At 46.3% G+C, this 23,559-nt stretch overlaps 1 protein-coding gene across 2 annotated transcripts in view; it reads left to right on the top strand.

Moving 5' to 3' along the window:
- Window positions 1–833: 833 nt before the first annotated feature.
- The window catches only part of LOC130146631 (neural-cadherin-like), a 60,161-nt gene continuing 37,435 nt past the window's right edge, over window positions 834–23,559 (top strand). For both annotated transcript variants that reach the window (XM_056333002.1, XM_056333003.1), the window contains exons 1-5: window positions 834–1,866; window positions 17,829–18,023; window positions 18,491–18,716; window positions 20,031–20,235; window positions 20,606–20,717. In XM_056333002.1, the coding sequence (XP_056188977.1) occupies window positions 837–1,866; window positions 17,829–18,023; window positions 18,491–18,716; window positions 20,031–20,235; window positions 20,606–20,717 (1,768 nt within the window). In that variant the 5' untranslated portion in view covers window positions 834–836. The remainder of the gene's footprint in view (window positions 1,867–17,828; window positions 18,024–18,490; window positions 18,717–20,030; window positions 20,236–20,605; window positions 20,718–23,559) is intronic.

Genomic DNA, 23,559 nt, shown 5'->3' with positions numbered 1-23,559 from the left:
CATGTTTGGCAGGACTGATGGTTTTACTCGCCTGATTCAGATGGACTGTTTCAGTATTGCTCTCAAGAACAGCACACGCTATTATTTTCCCAAAATTATTTCACCCAAACCCTGAAATTTTAAATGTGACACTCGGTGCTATTGGTCACTTTGTGTGCTGAGACACATTTTGCTCTTCCCCCTTCTGCCAAAACTGCATCTTCTCTGAAGCAGCAGTAACCTGAACGTGCACTCCTGAGAGGCCACGCTTCCAAGGCAAGCCCAGCTCACATCAGGAAAATACATTTGCTTGGTCACTGCTATTTTTCGATGATTCAAGCACTCCAAGGCCCTCTCTCCTTTATGCAGGTGTTTTTTCCCCTCTGCTGCTTTTACCAGTTGCTCTTTCAGCTTGGCTGGGGATTTTCATACATGCTAAGGAAAGCCGGAGGTTTCCCGTGTTCCCGAAGTCACCTCCCGGGAAGTGCAGCTCCTCTGCTCGTAGGGGGTGGCCGGGAGCAATGGGGCTGCCAGGCAGAGGGGCCCGGCAGGAATCCTGTGGGAGCAGGGCAGGTGAGGAATCAGCCCGGAATTGCTGGACGCTTGGCGCCGGGCGGGGCGGCCCCACCCCCACCATCACCCCCACCATCACCACCCCCACCATCACCCCCACCATCACCACCCCCACCATCACCCCCTCCACCACCCCCACCTCTCCCCCCACCACCCACCCCCCGCGAGGCCGGCCTTGCCCCGTCCCCGCCCACGGCTCTGACCGGCCGCGGGGGCGGGACGCGCCTGCACGTGGCGCCGGTGCCCGCCGCGGAGCGCGGTGCAGTACCGCTCCGCTCGGCGGGATGGGCCGGGCACGACGGGGCGGCTGCGGGCGGCTCCCGCTCCTGCTGCTGCTGCTCGGCGCGGCGGCGGGGCTGGGGCGCGGCGGCGCTCCCCGCCTGCTCCGCTTCTCCGGGCAGGTGCCCGAGAACAGCCCGGCAGGGACGCGGGTGCGGGGCTTGCGGGTACCGCTGCGGAGGCTGCTGGGCCCCGGGGAGCCGGCCGGGGAGTGGGCGCTGGAGGGCGGCGGCGCATCCCGCTTCTCCCTCCAGCGGCGGGCGGGCGGCGGGCGGGGGCTGCTGCTGCTCCGCACGGCCGAGCGCCTGGACCGGGAGGCGCAGCCCGAGTACGGGCTCCGGCTGCGGCGGCGGCGGGCGGCACGGGCCCCCCGGGAGGCGCTGCTGCGGGTCCGGGTCCTGGACCGCAACGACCATCGGCCGCGCCTGCGGCTGGCGCGGCCGCTGGAGGTGGACGAGCTGGCCCCGCTGGGCACGGAGGTGGCCCGGCTCCGCGCCTCGGACGGCGACGAAGGCGCCAACGCGCGGCTCACCTACCGGCCCTGGCCGCCGGGCGCCGGCAGCCGGCAGCTCTTCGTGGTGCCCCGCAGCGGGCAGGTGCTGACGGTGGGCTCGCTGCTGGGGCTGCGCCGCCTGCGCCTCTGCGTCGCGGCCCTCGACCACGGCCGGCCGCGGCCGCTGCGCAGCCCTGCGCGGTGCCTGCGCCTGCCCGTGCGCGGGCGGCGGGCGGCGGGGCCGGGCGGCGGGGCCAGGCGGCGGCGGTGGGTGCGCTCGCTGCCGCCGCCCGAGCGGCCGCCGGGGCCCGGCTCCCGGCGCTACACGGCCCGCCTGCCCCCCGGGGCGCGGGTGGGCGACACCGTCTTCACTGTCCCGCGCAACCGCGACCGGGCGGCGGGCGGCTGGTTCGAGCTGGCGTCCCCCGGCGCCACCCCCGTGGGGGTCGACAGGGCGTCGGGGCGGCTGTACCTGCGGCGGGAGCTGCGGGCGGGCGGCCGGGCCGAGGTGCTGGTCAAGGTGCACCGCGGCGGCGGACGAGGTAGGGGCCGCGCTGGGCCGGGCGGGGGTCGCGGCAATGGCGGGGAGGGGGGGGTCGCCCCGAGCGCGGGGGGAGGCACGGCGAGCGGGCACGGCCGCTGGAGGAGGTGGGGGTGCGGGGGGCCGCGGGCGGCTGTGGGAGCTGCCCCCCGGGCTGGTGGCGTGGGGATGGGGCGGCTCCTCTCCGGTACAGCCGGTGCCGCCTGCCTTCGAAGGAAGCGATGGGAACGGGGGTGGCGGTGGGCTGGGCACGTTCCTGTAAGGGTTCTTGCCGCAGCAGGTTCGCTTTTGTAGGACCGTGGTGGGGGGCCGCTCTGCGTTAACAAGCGGTTAAAGCTCGTTAAGAAAGGCACGGCTTGTCTTCGAGCGGGGGGACTCCGCAGAGCTGTTCGCTGTGGTCCTCCGTGACCTGGGAGGGGAGAGGTGGCTCTGCCCCGGCAGCGCGGGGACAGACCTGCGGCCGCCTGGGGACCCCCCTGCGGGAGCGGTGCGGGGGTCAGCTGCGGCACGGGCAGGGGAGGGGGCGGCTGCAAAACAGCCGTCAGGGAGCTTAGGGCAAGCGAAAACTCAAGTCAGAATCTGGTATCCTAGGAGGTGGCGTAGGGTACTAATTGGGGACGTCGTTAGACCGCTGTGTAAATCCTCTGTACACTGATAGCTTCTGGGCTGTGTAGTTCTCCTAGTAACACAGCAAAGGGAATGGCTGGGCTTGTTAAACTCCTTAAACCATGTTAAGCTTGAGGTGTTACGGCTACAGGGGCTGTCCTTTCCACCTGTTACTTTCACCTTACTCGGAGTAAGTTTTATGGTGTGTTTGTCACTGTAGCTCAGGTCTCTGTTAATGTTACTGGTTATCATTTGCTTGAGGTTTGTTGTTTTGGGTTTTTTTCTTAGACGTTTACAGCTTCACTATAGGTGAATATTTACAGTTTTCTGTAAGTGGGGTTTGCAGCCTAATGCTCAGGAAATGCAAAACATAGAGCTGGGAGGAAAACAGATGTGTTGGAGTGTGCTGGGGCCTGTGATCTTTACCGTTGCACACCGAGCAGGCTGAGGATCCCTGAGCCGCCTTCCTGAGACACTCTTGCAGGAATGGGCTGTGTCATGCAAGCGAGAAACATTTAACGTAGTGAAACCACTGCACGGTATTTCTAGGTGCTAACTTTAAACAGATAGCCTGATGCTGAAAGTGGAACTTCCCATTCAAGCTAAAGATGGAGTTGGAAAGGTGACATGTTGCTTATTTATAATGAAAGCAAATAACCTTGTGAGCAGTGTTGCACACATGATTCATCGTGTTGTCCTCTCTGATCTGGTGCTGTACAGCATGTTTGTACCACTGTCTGTGCACTGGTAATATATTGACAAGAGATGAGCCTCAGGGAGAAAGAATTTGATGATCAAGTGGGACAAGGTCATTTAGACACTCCTTTAAGCTACTTTGAAAATCAAAACTACCTCATAACTTCATACAGTCGTGCACTTTGAATTTTTTTCTGGCTGCTTATTTTACAGGAAGGTAATGAAATGGTGGGAGGCTTTAAGCATCTGGTCTTTTATCTGAAGAAACCTGGTGACCTGTCTAAAGCCGAACAGAATCAACTTTGGTCTGCTCCTCATTTCTCGTGCCTCTTACTAAATATAATTAACAATGGGTCACATGGTAATCGATATTATGGAACATGTGCCAAACTTTTAATCCTCTCATTAATTGAAAAACAAAACTATTGGACCCTTATTAATTGCCATCTTTTATGTAAAAGCTGTGAATGGACTTAGGCATTTCACAGGTGCTGCTTCTCCAGTGAAGCGTGTGTCTTGGGCTTGTGTTTTTTTCAAGAAACGCAAAGCTTTTTTGGTACTTCAAAAAAAAAATAATAAAAAAGGAAGTCAGCTAGTAACTTAGAGCACTGTTTCTTGCAACTGCATTTCTAGAAAGACAAAGTGTTAATGGACACGGTTGAAATACTGAAATAAACTGCGTGTAGAGTATAGTAACCTTCAGAATCCTACCTGTTACTCAGTAATACTGATAGCAGGGATGTGTATGGGGCTGCCGTCTGTTCTGTGGGGCCACTGTAGCTGGCACTGTGAAGATACAGTTCTTCTCCCATTGAATATACACCTGGTACATGGACTGTGCATCGCAAAGAGGTTTGCATGAGTTCTGTGAATTGTCTTTACCTACACAGAGCAGTTAGCGCCTTCTTTAGGGATCTGGCAGGTTGCCTCTGTCTCTCAAAGCCTTGCTGTTCTGGGCTCCGCATGGGTGTAGTTGTGGGACTGGGACCTGGAGTTCAGACAGGACTCTGTATACAAAGATATGAGCTACAACCTCTCGTTTCCTCATTCAGATTTTCTTCTGGAATATTTAACATCCCGGAAACACTGACTGCACCATCAGAACAGTGAGTAGCCTCAGCGTGGAAGGGCTGGGGGAGCTGGGAAAGGGTTGAAAGGACCGTAGCTCCCTTTCCCTTCCAAGTCCCTCTGTTCGTGCACACCTGCCCACACCTACAGGCACCTACGCAGGTTCTCATACTTGCTACCAACTTACACGGGGTGGGACACTGTGAGCCCCACTCACAGCTGTCCTTTCTGATGCTGCGATACGTACTGGTATGCACTGCGCAGAAGCTTTACATTTAGGACTTTGTCGATCATATTTCAAAAAGCAAAGGAATACAATTTCTTACCCTTGTTCTTTGACTCTAACAGACTTTGAGCTCTGTTTTGCTGCTTTTAATGTAAAAGCCTGCCATGCAGGGCTTGCAGAGCGCATGCTGCATTGGCTTGAACTAGTGAGACCTACTGGGTGATTTCCATGCTCCTGCACACACCGACACTGCAGATACAGCCCACATGCTATCAAACTGAAAACAACTGTGGTAAGAAGTCACTCCATGATCTACAAAGGGTATTTTTCTTTAACAACAAGAGAGACTCAAAAAAAAAAAAAAAAGGCACAGCAAGACAAATCTCTTCCCCTCCTGTATGTCTGCAGTGCTCTGAAGAGTAAGCTTGAGGCTAGCAACCCTTTAAATCTGGGATGCCTCAAGACATCAAAGTGAGGTAAACACCAACAGTTAGTTTATGACTGAAATGAATAAAACAGTTATGAGGCTGTTCAGTATTTTCATGTTCTGGAAGTGAGAAGGATCTCTCATCCTCTGTTCTCTTTCAGGTGCGAAAGCAACTATTTACTACTGTAACTGAATTCCAAGGAGATGGGTCTTGAATCTGACTGAGAAGGCTGTAGCATAGTTGTGTTCTTGGGTCTTATGGTAGAATACGATCAGTATTGAACCCTTATGACTTGCTGGAAGAAAACTACATGTTAAAAAGCCATCGGTCAAATCTTGAAATTCCTGAAAATACAGCCTAGACTGCACACGGAATCATTACGTGGTTTGAGTCCCTTGGACTTCCTTAAAAAACTTCCACCAGGATGCATACTGCGAAGGGAAAACCTTTCAATCTGCATAATATGGTTTCTATAAAAACTAGCAAGTAATCCATATATGATGCTGGCTATGATTTCAAATCAAGATATAGCTTAGGGATGTTTTTTTATGGAGCCAGAAATGGCCCATTGCTTCCTGGCACCCCCTGAAATTTTTAGAGCAAAATAAATCTGACTCCAGAAACAGAAATCTGACCTCGCAATCAGGTTTGGAGGTCATACTATATGCTGGTTTGTTTTTTTTCTTCCCCCTCCTGCTATCAGACTGATTAAAAACATCTGTGGATGCCATTGCTATGCCTTCGAATTCAGGTGCTGACAAAGGAAAAGCTTGCTTCACTTAAACCATGAAACCATTTTAATGGCATGGGATCATTAGACAAAACAGCAAGCTCCTGGATGAAGGTTATTGTGTTACCCTGTCTTGTATGTATCTTTGGAGTATTCTTACTGTAAAAAAAAAAATAGATGTAAAAAAAATTTGTGAAAATACATAATGACCCAGAGGCAATAAATAAGTGGTAAGAATGTCTGATAAAGTCTATAGCTGAGAAACCAACAAGTTACAAGTGTTCTTAGTAAGGTACCTAAGAAGCTATTTAAATTACGAGAAACCCTTTATCGTGACAAGTTAAAGAGAAAAACAAGAGACCTTCAAAATAGAATATTCAGCCCTTTATTCTTAAGGTTAACATCTTAAATCCTTTTATATAGCCCATATATTTTAATATTTCTGAGTTTTTATTACATTACAACAGCAGGAAGGCATTTAAAAATCTGTTTTAGATGCAGATCAAAGCTGTACCATGCCAGAAATATCCCTGCATCCTCTTAGTGTTGTCTCATGCTTCAAGAACTCCGTGCAGTGCACGGCAGGGTTTAATTTTTGTGTACCGGCAGGAGCTGGCTCATCTGCAGCCGCCTTTTCACACCTGCATGACATGCAGGAGGCCCAAAATTCACACATACCATATTTGCGCAAGCAGCTTGTTCATTTAAGCATCCCTAGTCAGACGTGCATGTAGCCTTCTCATAGGGAACATGACTCTGAAGTAGAATTGAACTTGCTCTTGCTCGTGCATCTCTGATGGGCATGGGAAGTTGTCCTCGCTGGAGAGCAGTGATGGCTTCTCAGCAGGCATTTTGGTGCAGGCATCAGTGTTTCCTTGCTAAAGCAGTCAGACCCTGGGTAGCGTGTAACTCAACAGTACTGAAATTTTAGCCTGAGCAGTGAGGTTGGCATGCTAGTGGAAACTGTCCAAAATTTAAGAGAAAGTAAAGCAGAAAGTTTTAAAAAAAACCTTTAAAAACTTGACCTGAGGAAACAAGCTGATGGAAGGGACTTGGGGTTCCGGTCCTATAACTATACACTTCTCCCTGCTTTGTGCATTGCTGATGGAAAGATCTAACAGCAGCACTTGGTGACAGCAGAGTCAGGAGCAGTTTGTGCCTATGACTATGGATGGTCTTGCTTTACATCAGTTGGGGCAGCTGAGCTTTTGCCTGAGTAAAGGGATGCTATACACAGGGAACAGACATCTGCTTTGTGAAAGAGGAGTAGCAAAGCAGTGAGGGCTATGTCTGTGGAAGGGGAAGATTAGAAATTTGTTATGTGAGGAGAACTGGAAGGTACGCTATCGACTCTACCTTTTCATTTCTTACAACACATCATAGTAGTCAGCACTGCTCCTTTGGAGGCGGCTGCCCCAAACGCACCTCTGAGTGCTGTGGTCCATCCTTATCAACAGTGCATGTGCTGCTGGGTCTGAGGTGCATCTCTCACAGTTACATCCAATGGTGTTAACAAGAAATATTGCTACAACTTTTTTTGGCATCTTTTTGTACACATAAACCATACTTTGGCTTTTCAATAAATATTGGTATTTTGCTGCTGACAGTAACTTTTTAAGTGTTTGGAAAGAAGTTAGTCCACTCAAAATATGGTCACAGGAACAGCTCTTACTGCATAAAGCCTCAGCAAGCAACTTTTTTGTTTTAAAAACATTTGAACAAACTTCAGGGAGAAGAAATTTACTTAGTTAAAGGACAACGCTGGAAAATGCCTGTAGTTTTTCCACAGAAAGACTGGGGCTGGAAGCGAGGTGGTTCCTAATGGCTGGAGCAGGTTCTGCCATAGCCTCTCAGGAAGGGGATCTTTTATGCCCCACACAAACTACTTTAAAATTAGTAAGTGTCGCTTTCATGAGGAAGAGTAGGTGCTGTGTTGTGTGGGACGACGGGAAGGCAGAGGCAGCGACTGGGAGCTTGTCCAGTCGTAGGCACCTCAAAGGATGTTGGGTGTCTGTAGTGATGCTGCCCTTATGAAAAATGTTTAGGAGTCCTCCTAGAATTTGGCTACGCATTTTGAGCGTCTTTTTTCATTGGCAGACAAGAGACCTTGCAGTTAATTTCACTTCAGTGACATAAGTACAGCTTGCTTTCTGTTACTGGCCTGTGCTGCACCACACAAATGTCTATTTTGTCTGTGTCGGATCACCTCTTTTCTGAAATACTGACCGAAGGGTGGAAGATGGAAGTCATGGGGGATGGAAACAAACCCAAAAAACATACCCATCCTTCCTATCAACAGTAAAAGCTGAATGATCTGCAGAGAGACGCAACTTTTAAATGCCAAGATTGTAGCTGTGTCTTCTTGTACTTTCCTTATTTAAAAAAATATAAAAATCCCCCAAATGTCTTCTGTACTGCTGACTCCTCAGCTATTCTTACTATGTCATCATGGCCTGACTTCCTCACCAACTGACATGCCTGCAAATAATTACGGGTTGTATAGTATTTAATAGCATCTTTTAAGGGCAATTAGTAGGCTGTTTATATGGCGAGCTGTAATAATATTTACTTTTTTTAAGGAAGAATCCTGTCACCTGGAATCTTTTGAGATCCTCTAAATAATTGTACTTCCCACCTTCTCTGTGGTGCTGTGAAGGGTTTGTAATTCTTGTGGTTTGGTGGTAAGGGGCAGCTGTTGGCAGATACAGTAGATTTAAGGGTTGAGGCAAAGACGCTGCTTCTGTAATGACGGGTCTGATAGTGCTTCAGAGCCTTCCTCTGGAAACAAACAAAAAAAATTAAACTGATTTTAAAAACTAGAGGATGACACCACAGTCAGGCTTTAAAGGCTAGGGCGGATGATGCCGTAGCAGTAAAGATACAATAGATTTTGAAGTCCTGATCCTGTATCTGCCTGAAGCTTTTTCCTGTGATGCACGGACATCTGCCTGCAGAGATGTCTTTGCTGCCCAGGGAATGCTGTAGGTGTCTCAGATACCCAGTGTGATGGAGGTACCCACTGTAGCTTTGCATTCACACAGAAAGTGAAAAATTGGCTGAAGATTTGTCTTTGCTGCCTGTGTATGTGGTAACACCTGCAAATGCCTTTAAGCTCTGATGGTCCCACTAGATAAGTCTACAGGTAGTATAGAGGTAAGGAAGACCTTGCCTCCTAAAACTGGGAGAGGTGGCGTATGAGTAGAAAACATGTCCAAGTGCTGGTGTATGTTAAGGAATATGTCACAAAAATAATGCAAAGTGACCTCTGCAAGCTGGTCTGTCAAGCTTGCTGGTTGTGGTTAACCAAGGAGGGAAAAACTGAAACCCACTGACATAGCTTTAGATGAGGTGGTTGGTACAGTCACGTTGCCCAGCTGTTCTGTGGCTGTGGGCTGTTCATCCACAAGCTGATGCAGTGGTTTGTGGGCTTTCAAGGGCGTAAACAGTCCTATTCCCCTAACCATGAGGGTAAGGATATTACCTTGCCTTCAAGGCATGGCCCTCTCTACTTAGTCTGACATGAGTCCAGTTGGTGTGCTAGCATGTTAGTCGGGGATATGATACCCCTGAACATTGTACCCAAACCTTAGGAGTATTTGTGAGAACTCAAATCTGTTAACAGACACTTCACCCTCAGGAATCTCTCTCATCGGTGTTTGGGGTGGAGCTGACCCATCATTTTCATGACAGCAGAGTAGCTGTACTAAAACTGCCCCCATATAACTTTTCTTGAGAGAGTTGGAGAAAATAAATTAATAAAATTAAGGCTTTTACTTTGGAGAGGGGACCTGTGCTGTGAAGGCTTTCCCCGCTGTGAGAGCTCTTCCTTGCCCCCACGCTTCTCCCAGCAGGGATGTCAGCAGGTGCTGTAGCTGGGGCAGATGTACGAGCATCACAGGTGTTGCTGACTGGATGGCTCATCGACACCAAGTAAAAGCCTCTTTTCATTTCTCTCAGTGGGCACCTTTATTTGGGATGCCCATCTTCTGTCCAGCTGGTGACTTCCATGAAGCTTGTAGGAACAAACTGGCCACCAGATTCAAAAGCCACTTGGGCAGGACAGATGGGGCACAGCAGACAGCATGACTGTGTAAATATCTCTTCTTTAGGCTAAAAGGCATTTCTAAAAATGATGGTCAAGTCTGGTTAATGATTAATTACAGCTATAAGGCATTTTGTTGGAAGTTTAAATACCCTGAAGTAGATTATTCCTACGTATGCTTCAGTTGTGGGGAAATTTCTGAAAGGCACAAAAAAAACACATGGGAGAGTTTTCATGAGGCATATCCATATGTATTTTAATTTATTTTTTCAGATTAAATTCTTTTCTATAGTGTTTGTAGGATAGTGCATAGTGGATAAGGACTGGATTGCAGGTGCTTTGAGGACAGGGATGCGTAAGGTTCAATTTACGTGATACTTAACACAGTGACTCAATCTTGCCTGATCCTCAGGTAGTACTGGAGTACACATGACTGACCATAATGACAAAACCGAGACCGGAATACTCAAAAGCATCTTGAATTTTAAAATCTTTGTCATTAGTCAAGGATAGTGATTAGAAACTGGGGCACCAGTGTGTCTCACAACCATAGAACATCTAGTTATGAAAAAGGCTGATGCACTGGCATTTGTGATTTGCAAGGTGGTTTATGTGAAGCTGTTTTACAAAATCTGAGTGAGAAAAGTGAAAAGTGCTTAAAAGAAAATGAAAAAATCCCAAGAAAAAAAGTGCCAAACAAAAAAAAGGAGACATTTTCATCTAATCTCATGCCAGTATTTCATGACAGTAAAGGTGAATTGGTTGTCTGTAGCTTCAGAGGGGCATAAAAGCTGCTTCTCAGTGCTTCTTCCATGATGCCTGTGGTTTAAACAATTTGGAGGGGGGTGGGGTGTTCACCCTGTTTCTAGCCCCATTGACTTGCACAGATGTCAGCGATGACAGTGGGGAGCTTTTTCTCTGCTCTCCCAGAAGAGCAGGAGGCCTTGTCTCCTTGTCCTCTTTGCTTTAGCCTGGTCAAGGGGATGGGGCTGCTGATGGAAGTGTTCATCCTTGTCCATAGCTTATCTTTAAATCACTCTGTTGGAGGGGAGGTGTGAAGTAGAGTATCTTTAAACTGAAAGCATTGCAGTTTCCAATTACTCTTGTGTTCTCTCTCATTTTCCTGCACAAATCCCCTTTATTTTTCTTCCCTTGATCTTTTCTGAGGCTCCTCAGATCTGTTATATGTTTGGGAAACCAGAGTGTGAGCTGCACACTGTAACTCCTGGTCACTGTAATGTTAAACGTTAAAAAGAACAACCAAACAACAAACCAAAAAAATTCTAATTTATTTGGCCAAGGAGAGTCTGGTCTCCGCTACAGATCTCAGAAATAGGGGGTAGTTCCCGCATCTTCACCTTGAAGTGCAGTGTTAATGCAGCACGCTCCGCCATTTTACATTTTCATTTTACTCATGTAAATTGTAATTTAGAAGGAAAATTGCAAATTTATAGGACGAGCATTTATAGGACTTCTAGGACAAGTGATATTTATATGTATGTACACGCACAATTTTGTATGATATCTGAGATAGAAGTTTATTAACTTATTCAGTGCATCAGGTGTTTTCTGGCAATTACATTCTTTTTCATTTGAGGAAATACTGGTCTTTTGAAACTAATTTTGGGGTTTGGACCTGAAGATGACAAGGGTTTCTTAGCTGTGACAGTAACCATTTCTCAGGTGTAGATTTCCCAGTGAGGGTGCAGTAGTGAGCCAAAGCTCCTGTTGTCTTGCCCTGCCGCTGAGGGTAACAGTGTGGCCTGATAGGGGCTGTGTAGGCAGCCAGCCTTGATGTCCTGTTCCAAGCTGGGTACTTCAGAAATGTCTTCACATACCATGCTATCTCTTTTACATTCAAATGATTCATTTTGCCAGAGGGGATATAAGCAGAACCTAAAGTACCATTTTTTGTGCACATTTTTTAGTTCTCAGCTTCCCAATACTATTCCATCAAATTCACATCAGTCAGCACAGCTCTAATCCTCATCTTGGGAAAAGAAAATCGGTTCTGTCATGTTTCCTCCTTCTGTTAAGGGAGGAAAATAAATTATTAAAGGAACATGGAATTAATATAAGCTTACAAGAAAAGCCACTTGCTGTTTAAAAACCTTTTCCAGTTCTTTCTTTGCTTTCATGCCCTTGTCCAAGGATGGCACAGGTATATCTGCTCTGATGTGCTGAAGTGTGTTTAGTTCTACAAAAAAGAGAGTTAGCAGCTCTTCATTGCATGGATAGACATGTTCCCCCATCCCTGCACTTGCTACACTCTTAACTCTTACTTAAAGTTCCTCTTAGTTGGTGGTTTGTTGACATCCCTGACATGCCTTCCTTATATATAAGCTAGGTGTAAAGTTGAAGTCTTGGGGATATGCTAGTATCTCCAGGAAAAGCAGCCCCCCTTAATATTCAATTATAGTCAACAATATAATATTTACTATTCAGTTATATTAATATTCAATTAATAATATTCTTAATGTTCTTAATATTAAATAATAACCAATTGTAGGAGGTTCAACCAGGCTCAGTGCCGGGCCCTGCCCTTGGGTCACAGCAGCCCCAGGCAGCGCTGCAGGCTGGGGCAGAGCGGCTGGGAAGCTGCCTGGGGGAAAAGGGCCTGGGGGAGCTGGCTGACGGCTGGCTGGGCATGAGCCAGCAGTGTGCCCGGGGGGGCAAGGGGGCCCACAGCATCCTGGCCTGTATCAGAAACAGTGTGGCCAGCAGGACCAGGGCGGTGATCGTCCCCCTGCACTGGGCACTGGTGAGGTCACACCTCGAATCCTGGGTTCAGGTTTGGGCCCCTCGCTTCAGGGAGGGACATTGAGGTGCTGGAGCGTGTCCAGAGAAGGGCAACGGAGCTGGTGAAGGGTCTGGAGCACAGGTCTTGTGAGGAGCGGCTGAGGGAGCTGGGGTTGTTCAGCCTGGAGAGCAGGAGGCTCAGGGGAGACCTTATCGCTCTCTACAGCTACCTGAGAGGAGGTTGTAGGTGCGTGGGGGTCGGTGTCTTCTCCCAGATAACAAGCGAGAGGACAAGAGGAAACGGCCTCAAGTTGTGCCAGGGGAGGTTCAGTTTGGATATTAGAAAAAATTTCTTCTCTGAGAGGAGGGTTGTAAAGCATTGGAACAGGCTGCCCTGGGAAGTGCTGGAGTCATCATCCCTGGAGGTGTTTAAAAAATGCATAGATATGGTGCTTAGGGACATGGTTGAGTGACGGACTTCGCAGTCCTGGGTTCACAGTTGGACTCAATGATCTTAAAGGTCTTCTCCAACCTAAATGATTCTATGGTTCTCTTCTAGACTGATCATACCAAGACCCTTTGCAATGCATGGTGCAGAATCCAGGTGGTTTATCCTGTTGATAGTCTCATTTCACAGCCTATGGAGCCTGGTTTCCTGATTATTTCCTTCCTTTCACTGGATGATTCATATTGACAAAATGGGTGAGCTGCAACATCACTGGGTGATGTTGCATTTTGATTTAATAGGATGCTGCAGTTGTGCCAGTGGAACAAAATAAAACAGTATTGATTTCGGAGGCTTGATCTGTTAATGCCTTTGCAGTTACAACAGTTGAAAAACCAATGCATTGCTAGGCAAAACCCCTACTTTACCAAGACTAGTTTTGTTTCACTGACTTGTTCCATGTCAGTGCAATACTGTTCCATAGAATTTGATTGCCATGCTTCTGTAACATCTTAAAATCCTTGTTTCTTCACATATGGTGTATGTGCAAAGGGGAGCTACCAGAACAGAAATGTCCATAGCCCTGAGTAGCGACACCTCATCATGCTGCTTCTGAACAGCTTTTCCTAAATGATGGGAAAATTAATGCTGATTGATTGACCTCCTGTTAGTCTCCAGACCATGTTCAGCACTTTTTTTAGGGTTTTGGACTTGCTTCAACTCAGATCTGACCTTTGTAACAATCTTCCATTTACTCCCTGCTAGAATTAGAGCTCTGATGTCTGTATGCAGATTACCCAGGCTGTTTTGTCAGCATGCTTGCAGGTTGCTTCCATTTAAGTTTTGTTTGCTTACATGGAGAGAACTGCTTCAAGCCTGAAAAGCCAAAATATATGCTGAGAGGCTGAAGGAGTGAGCCAGGTCTCAGCTGCAGAAAGATGTTCTACCTGATAGCTGAAGTTTATTACCAACTGCTGCTGTACCACAGCCCTCCAGGTCTGGCCTCATCCTACACTCATCCTTTCATGTGTTGTGCTGGCAGTTTCTAGGGTGGTGTTCACTCCTTCCCTCACTTTTTACCTTGAAGCACACAGCAAAGAAAAACAAAAGGTCCAAGGAACGTTTATGCTAGAAATTCTCTTGGGCTGCTGGGGAAAAAGTGACACGTGAACACGTAATCTTCAGAAATCAATGAGATGCAACGGCTGAAGGGCAGGGGTATTAAAGTATGATGGAAAGGGTTTAACAATGTTGCTGTACCGGGCCCCAGCCTAGAGGCAGGCTTTGCTATAACGAAGTGATTGCTGGCAGATATTTGTCTAGTGAGGTCTTAAAGATCTCATTGATGGATGCTCTCTCACGTCTCCAACCTCTATCAAATGCTGCATTATCCTTATAATTAAAAATTGCTGGGGGATTCTTCCCCTACACCCCCACCCCCCAAACATCTAATGCACATCTTTTCCTTGGGAATGAGTTTGTTACTTTTTGTTTCATGGGGTAGGGGACAGCTGACTGACTTCATACATCAGTCTTATAGTACTGTTAGCATGTCCCTTGCAGCCTCCTGAAAATCTCCAGGTCTTTCCACCTTTCTTGACAGACGAAGTTTTTTGGTTGTGCTCTTTGGTCTTCTGTGGACACTTGCCAGCTGGCCCACATCTTTCCTGAAATCCCATCCCCAGAACTTTGGTTCACTGGCACAAGTTGCCTGGGGAGGTTGTGGAGTCTCCCTCCTTGGAGATATTCAAAAGCCATGTGGGCATGGTCCTGAGCAACCAGCTTCAGGTAGCCCTGCTGGAGCAGGTTGGTTGGACCAGATCACCCCCAGAAGTACCTGCCAACCTCAGCCATCCTGTGAGCCTGTGGTCGGAGGCTTTGCTAGTGTCACAGTTTTACCAAGGTTCAGCAAGGTCTGAACATGAGCCAGCAGTGTGCCCAGTGGCCAAGAAGACCAGTTACATCCTGGTCTGTATCAGAAACAGTGTGGTCAGCAGGACCAGGGCAGTGATCGTCCCCCTGTACTCGGTACTGGTGAGGCCTCACCTCGAACACTGTGTTCAGGTTTGGGCCCCTCGCTGCAAGAGGGACGTTGAGGTGCTGGAGCATGTCCAGAGAAGGGCAACGGAGCTGGTGAAGGGTCTGGAGCACAGGTCTTGTGAGGAGCAGCTGAGGGAGCTGGGGGTGTTTAGTCTGGAGAGGAGGAGGCTCAGGGGAGACCTTATCGCTCTCTACAGCTACCTGAGAGGAGGTTGTAGGTGGGTGGGGGTCGGTGTCTTCTCCCAGATAACAAGCGAGAGGACAAGAGGAAACGGCCTCAAGTTGTGCCAGGGGAGGTTCAGTTTGGATATTAGAAAAAATTTCTTCTCTGAGAGGAGGGTTGTAAAGCATTGGAACAGGCTGCCCTGGGAAGTGCTGGAGTCACCATCCCTGGAGGTATTTAAAGTATGTATAGACGTGGCACTTAGGGACATGCCTTTGGTGAACTTGGCAGTGTTAAGTTTATGGTTGGACTCAATGATCTCAAAGGTCTTCTCCAACCTAAGTGATTCTATGATTCTATTTAAATAGACATTTCAGTGAGGGGGGAGATGAAGTTTTCATCAAAGCTCAGAAGATTATCAATAATTTGAACAACACAAATTCTTCCCCTGCTGTGGTGTCCTGAACTCAGGGAATTTTATTCCCTTGTCTGTCTTTTTTGAAGCATAAAGCAATGGTTTAGGACTGATACTTGGTGGGGTTTACAATTCCTACAGTGGGACTAGGACCTTGTTATTGATTGGTATTTAACACTTGGATCACCTACATGGGGCAATATTAAGGAATTAGCTGTATAATTATAATTGAAATCATCTCTTTCACAAAATGGGCGAAATGCTGAACTAGATACTAATCTCCACATAGTTTAGAACTGCCTGAATCAGACCAATGAATGAACAATATTTTTAAATGCTGTCTGCCTACAAGTTTTTGTCGTGTTACTTGGCCCTAGCAAGATGACACTGCCTATGGCTGGGTTAATTAAGAGGTGCGTTTCTCAACTCTCCCTCTTGGCTATGGATAAAATACTGATGGCAGCCACGGCTCTTGTGAGCCACTATCTTGTGCTGAGGGCTGTGGCTTGTGTTACACCGAGCAACACAGGGAAAAAAATTCTTAAAGGAGCATGTTTAACAAATGTTCCCATGTACGCAATGTCGGTACATTAGAAAACCAGAAACCATGTAATTTATGAATTTCCTCTAGCTAAAGAAACCATACCTGAAATTATTTTAAATACTTCAAAAAACCCACAAAACTTCAATGAAGTCTTTTTCCTTCTGGGAATGATTACTTCTGGTAAATTTGTCCAGCATGTATTTTTACTGTGGGGTAAAATTTTACTGCTCGTAAATACAGGTCTTGTGCGTCAGTGGATGTCTCTATCTGTGGGTAGTCTTTTATTTAGTATCAGATCCCTGAGGTCTACAGTTAAAATTTGTATGGAATTTCTAGCTTGCTTCTTGCCTTTGGTATTGGTTTTGTCCATGTGCTGCTGTCCTTTTCCATCCTACATGAAAAGTGGCCTTCCTGAAGGCAGAGATCAAGGGTTTCCTGTATGAGACACACGTACGTGTGCGTGGCTGTTGCTTTGAGAGCAGCGTAGCCCTTAACAGACCTGCAACCTCAGTGCAGTTTGTTCTAGTATATGATCATATTTCATCAGGTAAACAATGTGCATTTTTCATATGTACTTTTTTACTTCCCCCGTTTTCTACATTCAGTTTCTTTTTTTAAAAAAATGGAACTTATACGTTCAATAATATATTCATTTTGATTTGAAGTCAAATCTCAAGGCCCCCTCTGGAACACAAATGTGCTCAGGAAAATTTCTTCAGGAAGCTCCTATGTACCTTTAGCATCTGTTAGCAAGTTGCTGTGAGTTCAGAAGGTTTGAATTTAGGTCTCCCAAGAGGTAAAAATACTGTGAGTAAACCTCTACAGGCTCTTTGCAGTGGAAGGTTCCTCTCTTTCTTCTCTGTTGACAGCCCTTCTGCATGTCAGGGGTTCACCACTTTTCTTGGGCTGGCACTAGCGGTGTCACAGCCACCCTGGGAGCAGATCTGGAGTGATGCCAGGAGTTGTCCCACTGACAGTCAACCCTGCTTCCTGAAAGCCCTCAGACCATGCTACAGTTGGTGATCAGAGGGGATCTAGCTGCCTTCCAGGCAGCTCCCAAGTCTGACAGTCCAAGGTTGAGCAGATGCAATCATCTGCACCCCTTGTTTTAGCTGTTGGAGTTCAGTTCTTAGCCATAAAACGATACAGGTGCAGTCAATGTACAGGTGCCATTTTTCTCCAGGGATTCAGCTCCCAGCCCCAGAACCTCCATGCCCAGCAGACGGCAGTTTGTGCTGTGCTTCCTTGGGCTTTGCCATGGGGGGCCCATTTCAAAGCTGGTGTTTCACTCACCTAAGATGCAACCAGATGGGATGCTGGGGACAGAAGGAGGAGGCACATCTGCAATTCCTTGGATATCCAGTGGTTTGAGAGAACTAAACAAAACAGTGTTGGAGTGGGAAGAATTTTAGGGAGTTTTGATTGCTTACCACTGCTGCTGATTTTTAAGAGAAATATTTTAATAAGCCCTAAACCTGATTTGGTGAAACTGGCAACATTTATGCTGAAATTGTTGGGGAAAAAAAGGCCAAATTTCACCCGAGTCTGGATAAGTAAGCACTTAAAACTGTGTCTTGGCAAGTGCTGTAACTGACATAATATTTAATATGCATATCTAACTAATTAAAAGCTATTACTGAAAGTGTTTTTAATTAGTTGTTAACTATATTTAGTGCACATCGAGCTGCCAAAGTCCGTATCTGTACTGATTTTTTTTTTTGCATGCAGTAGGATGAATGTGATGGGTGATTCAGTTTGTTTACAGAAACTAATGGCTGAATTTGTGAACAAGCTGTCTAGAAATCCATACGTCTTTGGCAGATAACGACTGGTACCTCTGCCATGTGACACTCCTTGCTCCAGAAGAGGAACTTCTGTCCTGGGGGATGTACCCATACCCCTACCTGGCACGTGTTGATCCAGATGCCCGAAAAGGCACTCTCGTCTACCAGCTTGTCGCATATTACAGTAACAACGAAAACACCAGTGCAGGGATAACTTACACACTCATTGCAGGTAGGTCTTTTCGGGGTAGAGGGCTGGGGAGTTAAAATTCTGTTAAGTTGCAGGGTTTTCTTAGCAATTCCCCATTTTATCATTTCATTGATAGATTTTTCCCTTGGGGAATCCTTAAAGATAGAGCAGGTACAGCAAATAGAAGCTGGAGGTGCTTTAAGTAAAACAGTTATCTGGATGGGAATCTTGCTGACACTTTCTTTGCTTTACTTCTATTCTGAAATGGATTGCAGCCTTACTATTAGCTTAAGGCTCCCTTTCTTGCCCGTTCCCGTCTCATTTACACTGCACTGGCCAACAAAGCACAGTGTGAGTGAAAGATAAGGTGTATAACTGGAGACAACAAAAAGAAGTGCATGCAAGGACATAGGTAGATGATTTGAGGATAGCTTACCATAAAATAGTGAAAATGCAAGCGTTCTTGCTGTGGGGCATTTTTCAGACCAGGTCTGTGCATATATTGGTAGGTGGTGAAGAGCGATTCCAAGTCGATAAGGATACTGGCGTTATCATGACAACTGGCTTGCCTTTGACATGGAACAAGGAGTATGTGGTTACTGTGGAAGCCACTGATGAGTACGGCAACAAAAGCCCCTATGCCTCCATTTCCATCCTGGCAGGCTCCCGACCTCCGCAGTTCACTAACATGTCCTACAGTGTGTTTGTCCCTGAAAATACTCCATCAGGAGAAAAGTAAGTTGTACTTCTGTTAGGTGAGCTCCTTCCCTGCAATCTGAGAGCACAATATAGTGAAATTTTTGTGTTGTTGCTTCTTAGGGCTATGCATGTGTATTTGCCTATTACGCTTTAAAAATAGCGTTCTTTTTCTAAAAGAAATTATGCCTTTTCCAGTGTTTGAAAGTCTCCAGTGTGGCACATGATATAGTCTGAGATGCTGGAATTCTGCTGAAATAATTATTTTAATGCTCTTGGAGTCTTACTGCATCGCATCATGAATTAAAACAGCCAAATTCCTGGCTACGCATCTCCTGGAGCACTTCAGATACAAATGAGTGCTTGAAAAACCTTGTCTTTTAATTAACCAGGTTTGGAGTTGTTTGTATCCCGTTTGACTTGCATTTCAGTTTTTAGAAAGGCAAGTCATTGCCGGACTCTTGAGATAAAAAAGCCCATGTGAAGTGCAAATAGATACGGCAAAGTCTCCAAGGGGCTCTGCTGTTGTGTGAGGAATGGCTAAGCCAAGCCGCAGTGGCAAGGTGCTGCCGAGCTGGCTCTGGTTTTATTGTCACTCTTCAGCTGCTTGAGAGCAGCATGGGCTTTTAAGGCACCAAGTAGCAGGTGGAGCAGTGCCATAGGGTCTTTAAGGAGTAGAAAACCTCAAAATAAGCTGATGAAGTAGAAAAAATTGCTGGAGATGTGCCAATTACTCCTTAAAAGAGACTGGAGGAGGAGGAGGAGTGAAATTTTTCTCTTTCCCTGGAGCTTTTATTGAGATGGGCTTAAAGTGTGTTGTCACACTGGCCAGAGACTGGTGTGAGAGATGGATCTTCAAAACATAAGTCACGGTAGGGAGGCAGACATTCATTTCATGTCCTGCCAAGGCAGACAGCAGGATCTGGAAAGGCCCTGTGCTTTGTGGGTTTCCCATCCATCTCTGAACCTGTTCCTTTTCTGAATATACAGCTTCAAAGAAAATCAACAGGACAGTAGCTCAGTTATCTCTGTAACTGAAGCTAAACCAGTAAACTTCTGTCAAGTATTTGGAAGGGTACAATAGGGAAGAAAAAGATGTTTTCCTGTTAATGGGTGTTGAAATGGGTTGTTACCCCATCCCTGCTATGTCAGAGGATCAGTTTGGTGAGAGAAAAGTGGGTAGGTGGGCTCCCTGTAGCATGGGAATTTCCAGTCCGAGTACAAAGCTGAGCGCAGCATTGACAGAGAGTGGGCAACTGGCCTTTCCTCACCCTCATCTTCCTCCTCTAGGTGCTCAGGAAGCAGCTGCTGTTGTTGTTTTGAAGCAAAAGGTTATTCTCTCATTCTTTACAGAGTAGCAGTTGTTGAGGCTGTTTCTTTCCAGAGCCAGCCTCTTTCGTACACCCTGCTGACGAACCCCAGCGGGCTCTTCAGGGTGAGGCAGGAGAGCGGAGAGCTCAGCCTGACCCACCCTGTGGACTATGAGAGCGAGCACCACCTCTATCATCTCCTACTGAAAGCCATGGAAGTTGAGAGCACTCTTAGCAGCGTGACTGAGGTATGTAGATACCTTCGCTTCCTACCCGCTGTCTCTGTGGTCTTTGTTTCCATGTTATCAGGACCGTTAACCACATAGGTAGCCTAGAAAACTGGTGAAGATGCTTGGGAGGCAGGAGGCCTTTTGGTACAGGCAGAAGGCTGAGCTCTGAGCTGCATTCAGGTTTAGGTTCTGCAAAATACCTCCTGTTATTCCTCTTTGGCTTTGCCTCCCATCTGCTTGGAAGTGGAGGAGATAATACTTTTCTGTTTTACAGGAGTAGTGTGAGAAAAATTTTAGCACTGGAGGTGTAAAGGACAAGACAGCACCAAGAGCAATGACTGCCCAGGCAGAAACTAAAATCCCCTCTCAGCATGTCCTTTTGTCTCAGGTCATGGTCCATATCACCGACGAAAATGACTGTTCTCCTGAATTCCAGCACTCCATTTACAGCAGAGACAACATTCCCGAAACCATTCCTGTTGGCACGTCTCTGCTACAAGGTGAGGATCATCCTGGTACCTTTTGTTTCGGTCTTGCCACGGACCTGCTGGTTTGTGTTATGTGTCCGTGCTTTTACCGTGAGGAGTGCCGTCTCTTCCACAGCGGGCACTGCCTTTGTACCATGTAGACAGTAGTTTTTCTGGAGGTCTGTCAGTGGCTTCTAGGTACCCCAGGAGTAGAAGTGAGTGTCTTCAGGTGAGGACCACTGTGCTGTGCCCAAGGAGGGATCCTGTGGTACCCAAGAGCACTTCAGGCAGCTGACAGGCAGTCACTTAGTGGATTGCCATAGCTCATTTACTTTAAATCTTGTGGCTGTTTTTTAATTCAGCTTGGACATCTTTTTGTGTCCAGGAAGCAGCTGCAACTAGTTTTTCTTTTCTTAATGTGTTAAAAAAAAAAAGAACTTTTTAAATGGGCAGTTAGTTTTATCAAAAAGGTATTAGTGCTGTATAATTGACTTATAAAGTGTTGAAGAAGAAACCTTTGGAAAGCCTGTGAACTTTTATATTTACGGTTGTGGCTTACCATCATCATTCCAAATTTGTTTCATTTAACGTGGCCACATATCACTTGCACATAAACCTTGAATGCACAGACAACATTTTTAGAGACTAGAGTAATACCCTTTTGAAAGATTAGAGCTGTTGGAAATAATTTTAAGCCCCAAGTTCCAACCAAAACCTTAAGGTCACTCTTGAAATACTGTGGCTGCACAAATACAAAGTGAATTTGGATGATGCTGCACCTCTCATCTCAGTCTTTGGAGTCCAATAGACAAAGCACAAAAGTCCATTCTCCAACTTGCCTTCCTGGTGTCAGTTAAATGCCTTCAAAGATATCTTGAGACCTGATGTAGTCTGTTGTGATATGTGCCACAGGTGTGTTCTGTCTAAAACTGGGAGAATGCTTACAGACTCCCAGTCAGTATTCAGACAAAGTAGGGGCAGGTACTGGTGTAGTAACAGAAACACAGGCTGAGACATCAAGGGGGGTTATGGACCATGTGAGAAATGGGTAATGTTGCAAAAAAATACGTGTCTTAAGTTGTGTCTTTTGAAGACACAATGTACATTTCCTAAATTTGAAGCTCAACGCATGCAGGTTCCTTGAGGGGTGAGAAGCTGCAGCCTCAGAATGTCCCACAAACAAAAATAAGTGCAAATTAAGAGACAGTCTTTGCCATTCTGTGGCTGACTGGGTTGCTATCAATGGTCATGAAAAAGGTAACGTGATACATGCTATTTGTTAAAACTGTGGATGATGTAAATGTAGGGTTTAGTCAATCACTTTTATTTTAACACACTCAAAGTCTGGCTTGTGTCATGTTTGTAGTGCTGGTGCTACACCAGCTGAGTCAGTCTGTCTGCTTAGTCATTATGGGCAGATTTATGCTCGCTGCATGTGCTTTAAGATGTCTGCATGCAAACAAGCTATGATCTGAAAAGCATGGAGGGATGCTCTCAGCAGGGGTTAGCATATTCCTTCAGCTGCACCGCTCTTCAGCAGAGCAAGGCTTAGAGTTGTAGCTAGCAACTTTGTGCTAGCGTACTAGGCTTTGAGCTGGAGTTAGCTTGCACTAAACTAACTCAGAGCATGGGCAGAGCCAGCACAGACCTGTTTTTGGTTGCTATATGATCCTCAAAATACCTTTGCAATGCAGGCAAGTTTGCAGGATGGAATGAAATGCAAAGGGAATGGAATTTCTGCTTGCTGTTGGGAAGTAAGGCATGTTTTTGTCATGTACAAGTAAACATCACGTTTCCCTATTTGCCAGAAAACATCTGGGGAGAAAGAAGTATGATCATTAAGCACATAAAATGTATTAATGTGAATGGCTACAATGTCTTAATAATGACTTTGTAGATGAAATCAGAAGTTTTCTAATCAGATGTTTTCTACTTTCTGCATATCTTTCTAAAAACAATACTTAACCACTAAATTTAACAGTTTTAAGTCACTTTCATTTCAATCTTTCTTGAGGTTTTAATATATTTAGTCTTTCAGTTCAACAAGAGAGTGATAAACCTTTGCTTTTGTAGTCTGTAACACACCCAAACATTTAATCACAGCAGGATTTTGAGAGATGTTAAACCAAATGTTACAACTATCCCAAATGTCCTTTTAAACCAGGACGAGTAACTTTCCACAGGTGGAGGTAGTTGAGGTTTTTTGCAACTGAGTAGCCCAGCATTTCAGTGTGCTTTATGAAATCTTTCTCTTCCCTTTTCCTCTTCTGAGTTAATATTCTGATAGTGATGGGTTGTCTTTTCTTCATCTCATTTTTGGATGATGCTGTAGCTGTCTGCTAGGGTGTCTGCGCTGCAGTCACTGTTCTGCTTACAAAAGGCTGTGTGCTACCAAGATGGCTGCATCAGTATCATCCTGGTAGAATAAGGAGTTTGTCCAATTGCGATGTGGGTATGATGTGAAGCCTCACTGTTTGGCTAGAAAAATAGCAGGGTAATTAAAGAGGTGAGCTCCTGCTCGTAAATATCACTTTTGATACTACACTGTGAACTCTAACTCTTTGTTCTGCTGATTTGCTGGGTCTGAGCAGATGGGCCACCCAACGTACTGAATAAACACTTACTGGGGAGGAATGTGTAATCACTCTTTGTACCTTGAAGTGCCAGGTAATTAAAAAGTACCTTAGCTATAACATAGCTGGGAGCTAATTAAATTTGAACAGCATCCCTGGAGAGAGTGAGGACACAGTTTATGACTGATAATGCTCTACCAACATGCATATTGATTGTGCAGTAATTACCAGCGTTGACTGCTATTTGTACAAAGCAAGTTGTGTAGTATTGGAATCACGCTGTCCTGCAAACTCACCTTGCT

Source organism: Falco biarmicus, chromosome 3, assembly GCF_023638135.1.
Source record: "Falco biarmicus isolate bFalBia1 chromosome 3, bFalBia1.pri, whole genome shotgun sequence".
NCBI classification, from domain to species: Eukaryota; Metazoa; Chordata; class Aves; order Falconiformes; family Falconidae; genus Falco; species Falco biarmicus.
The sequence above is the reverse complement of the archived record's forward strand: the minus strand, read 5'-3'. Positions and strand labels throughout refer to the sequence as shown.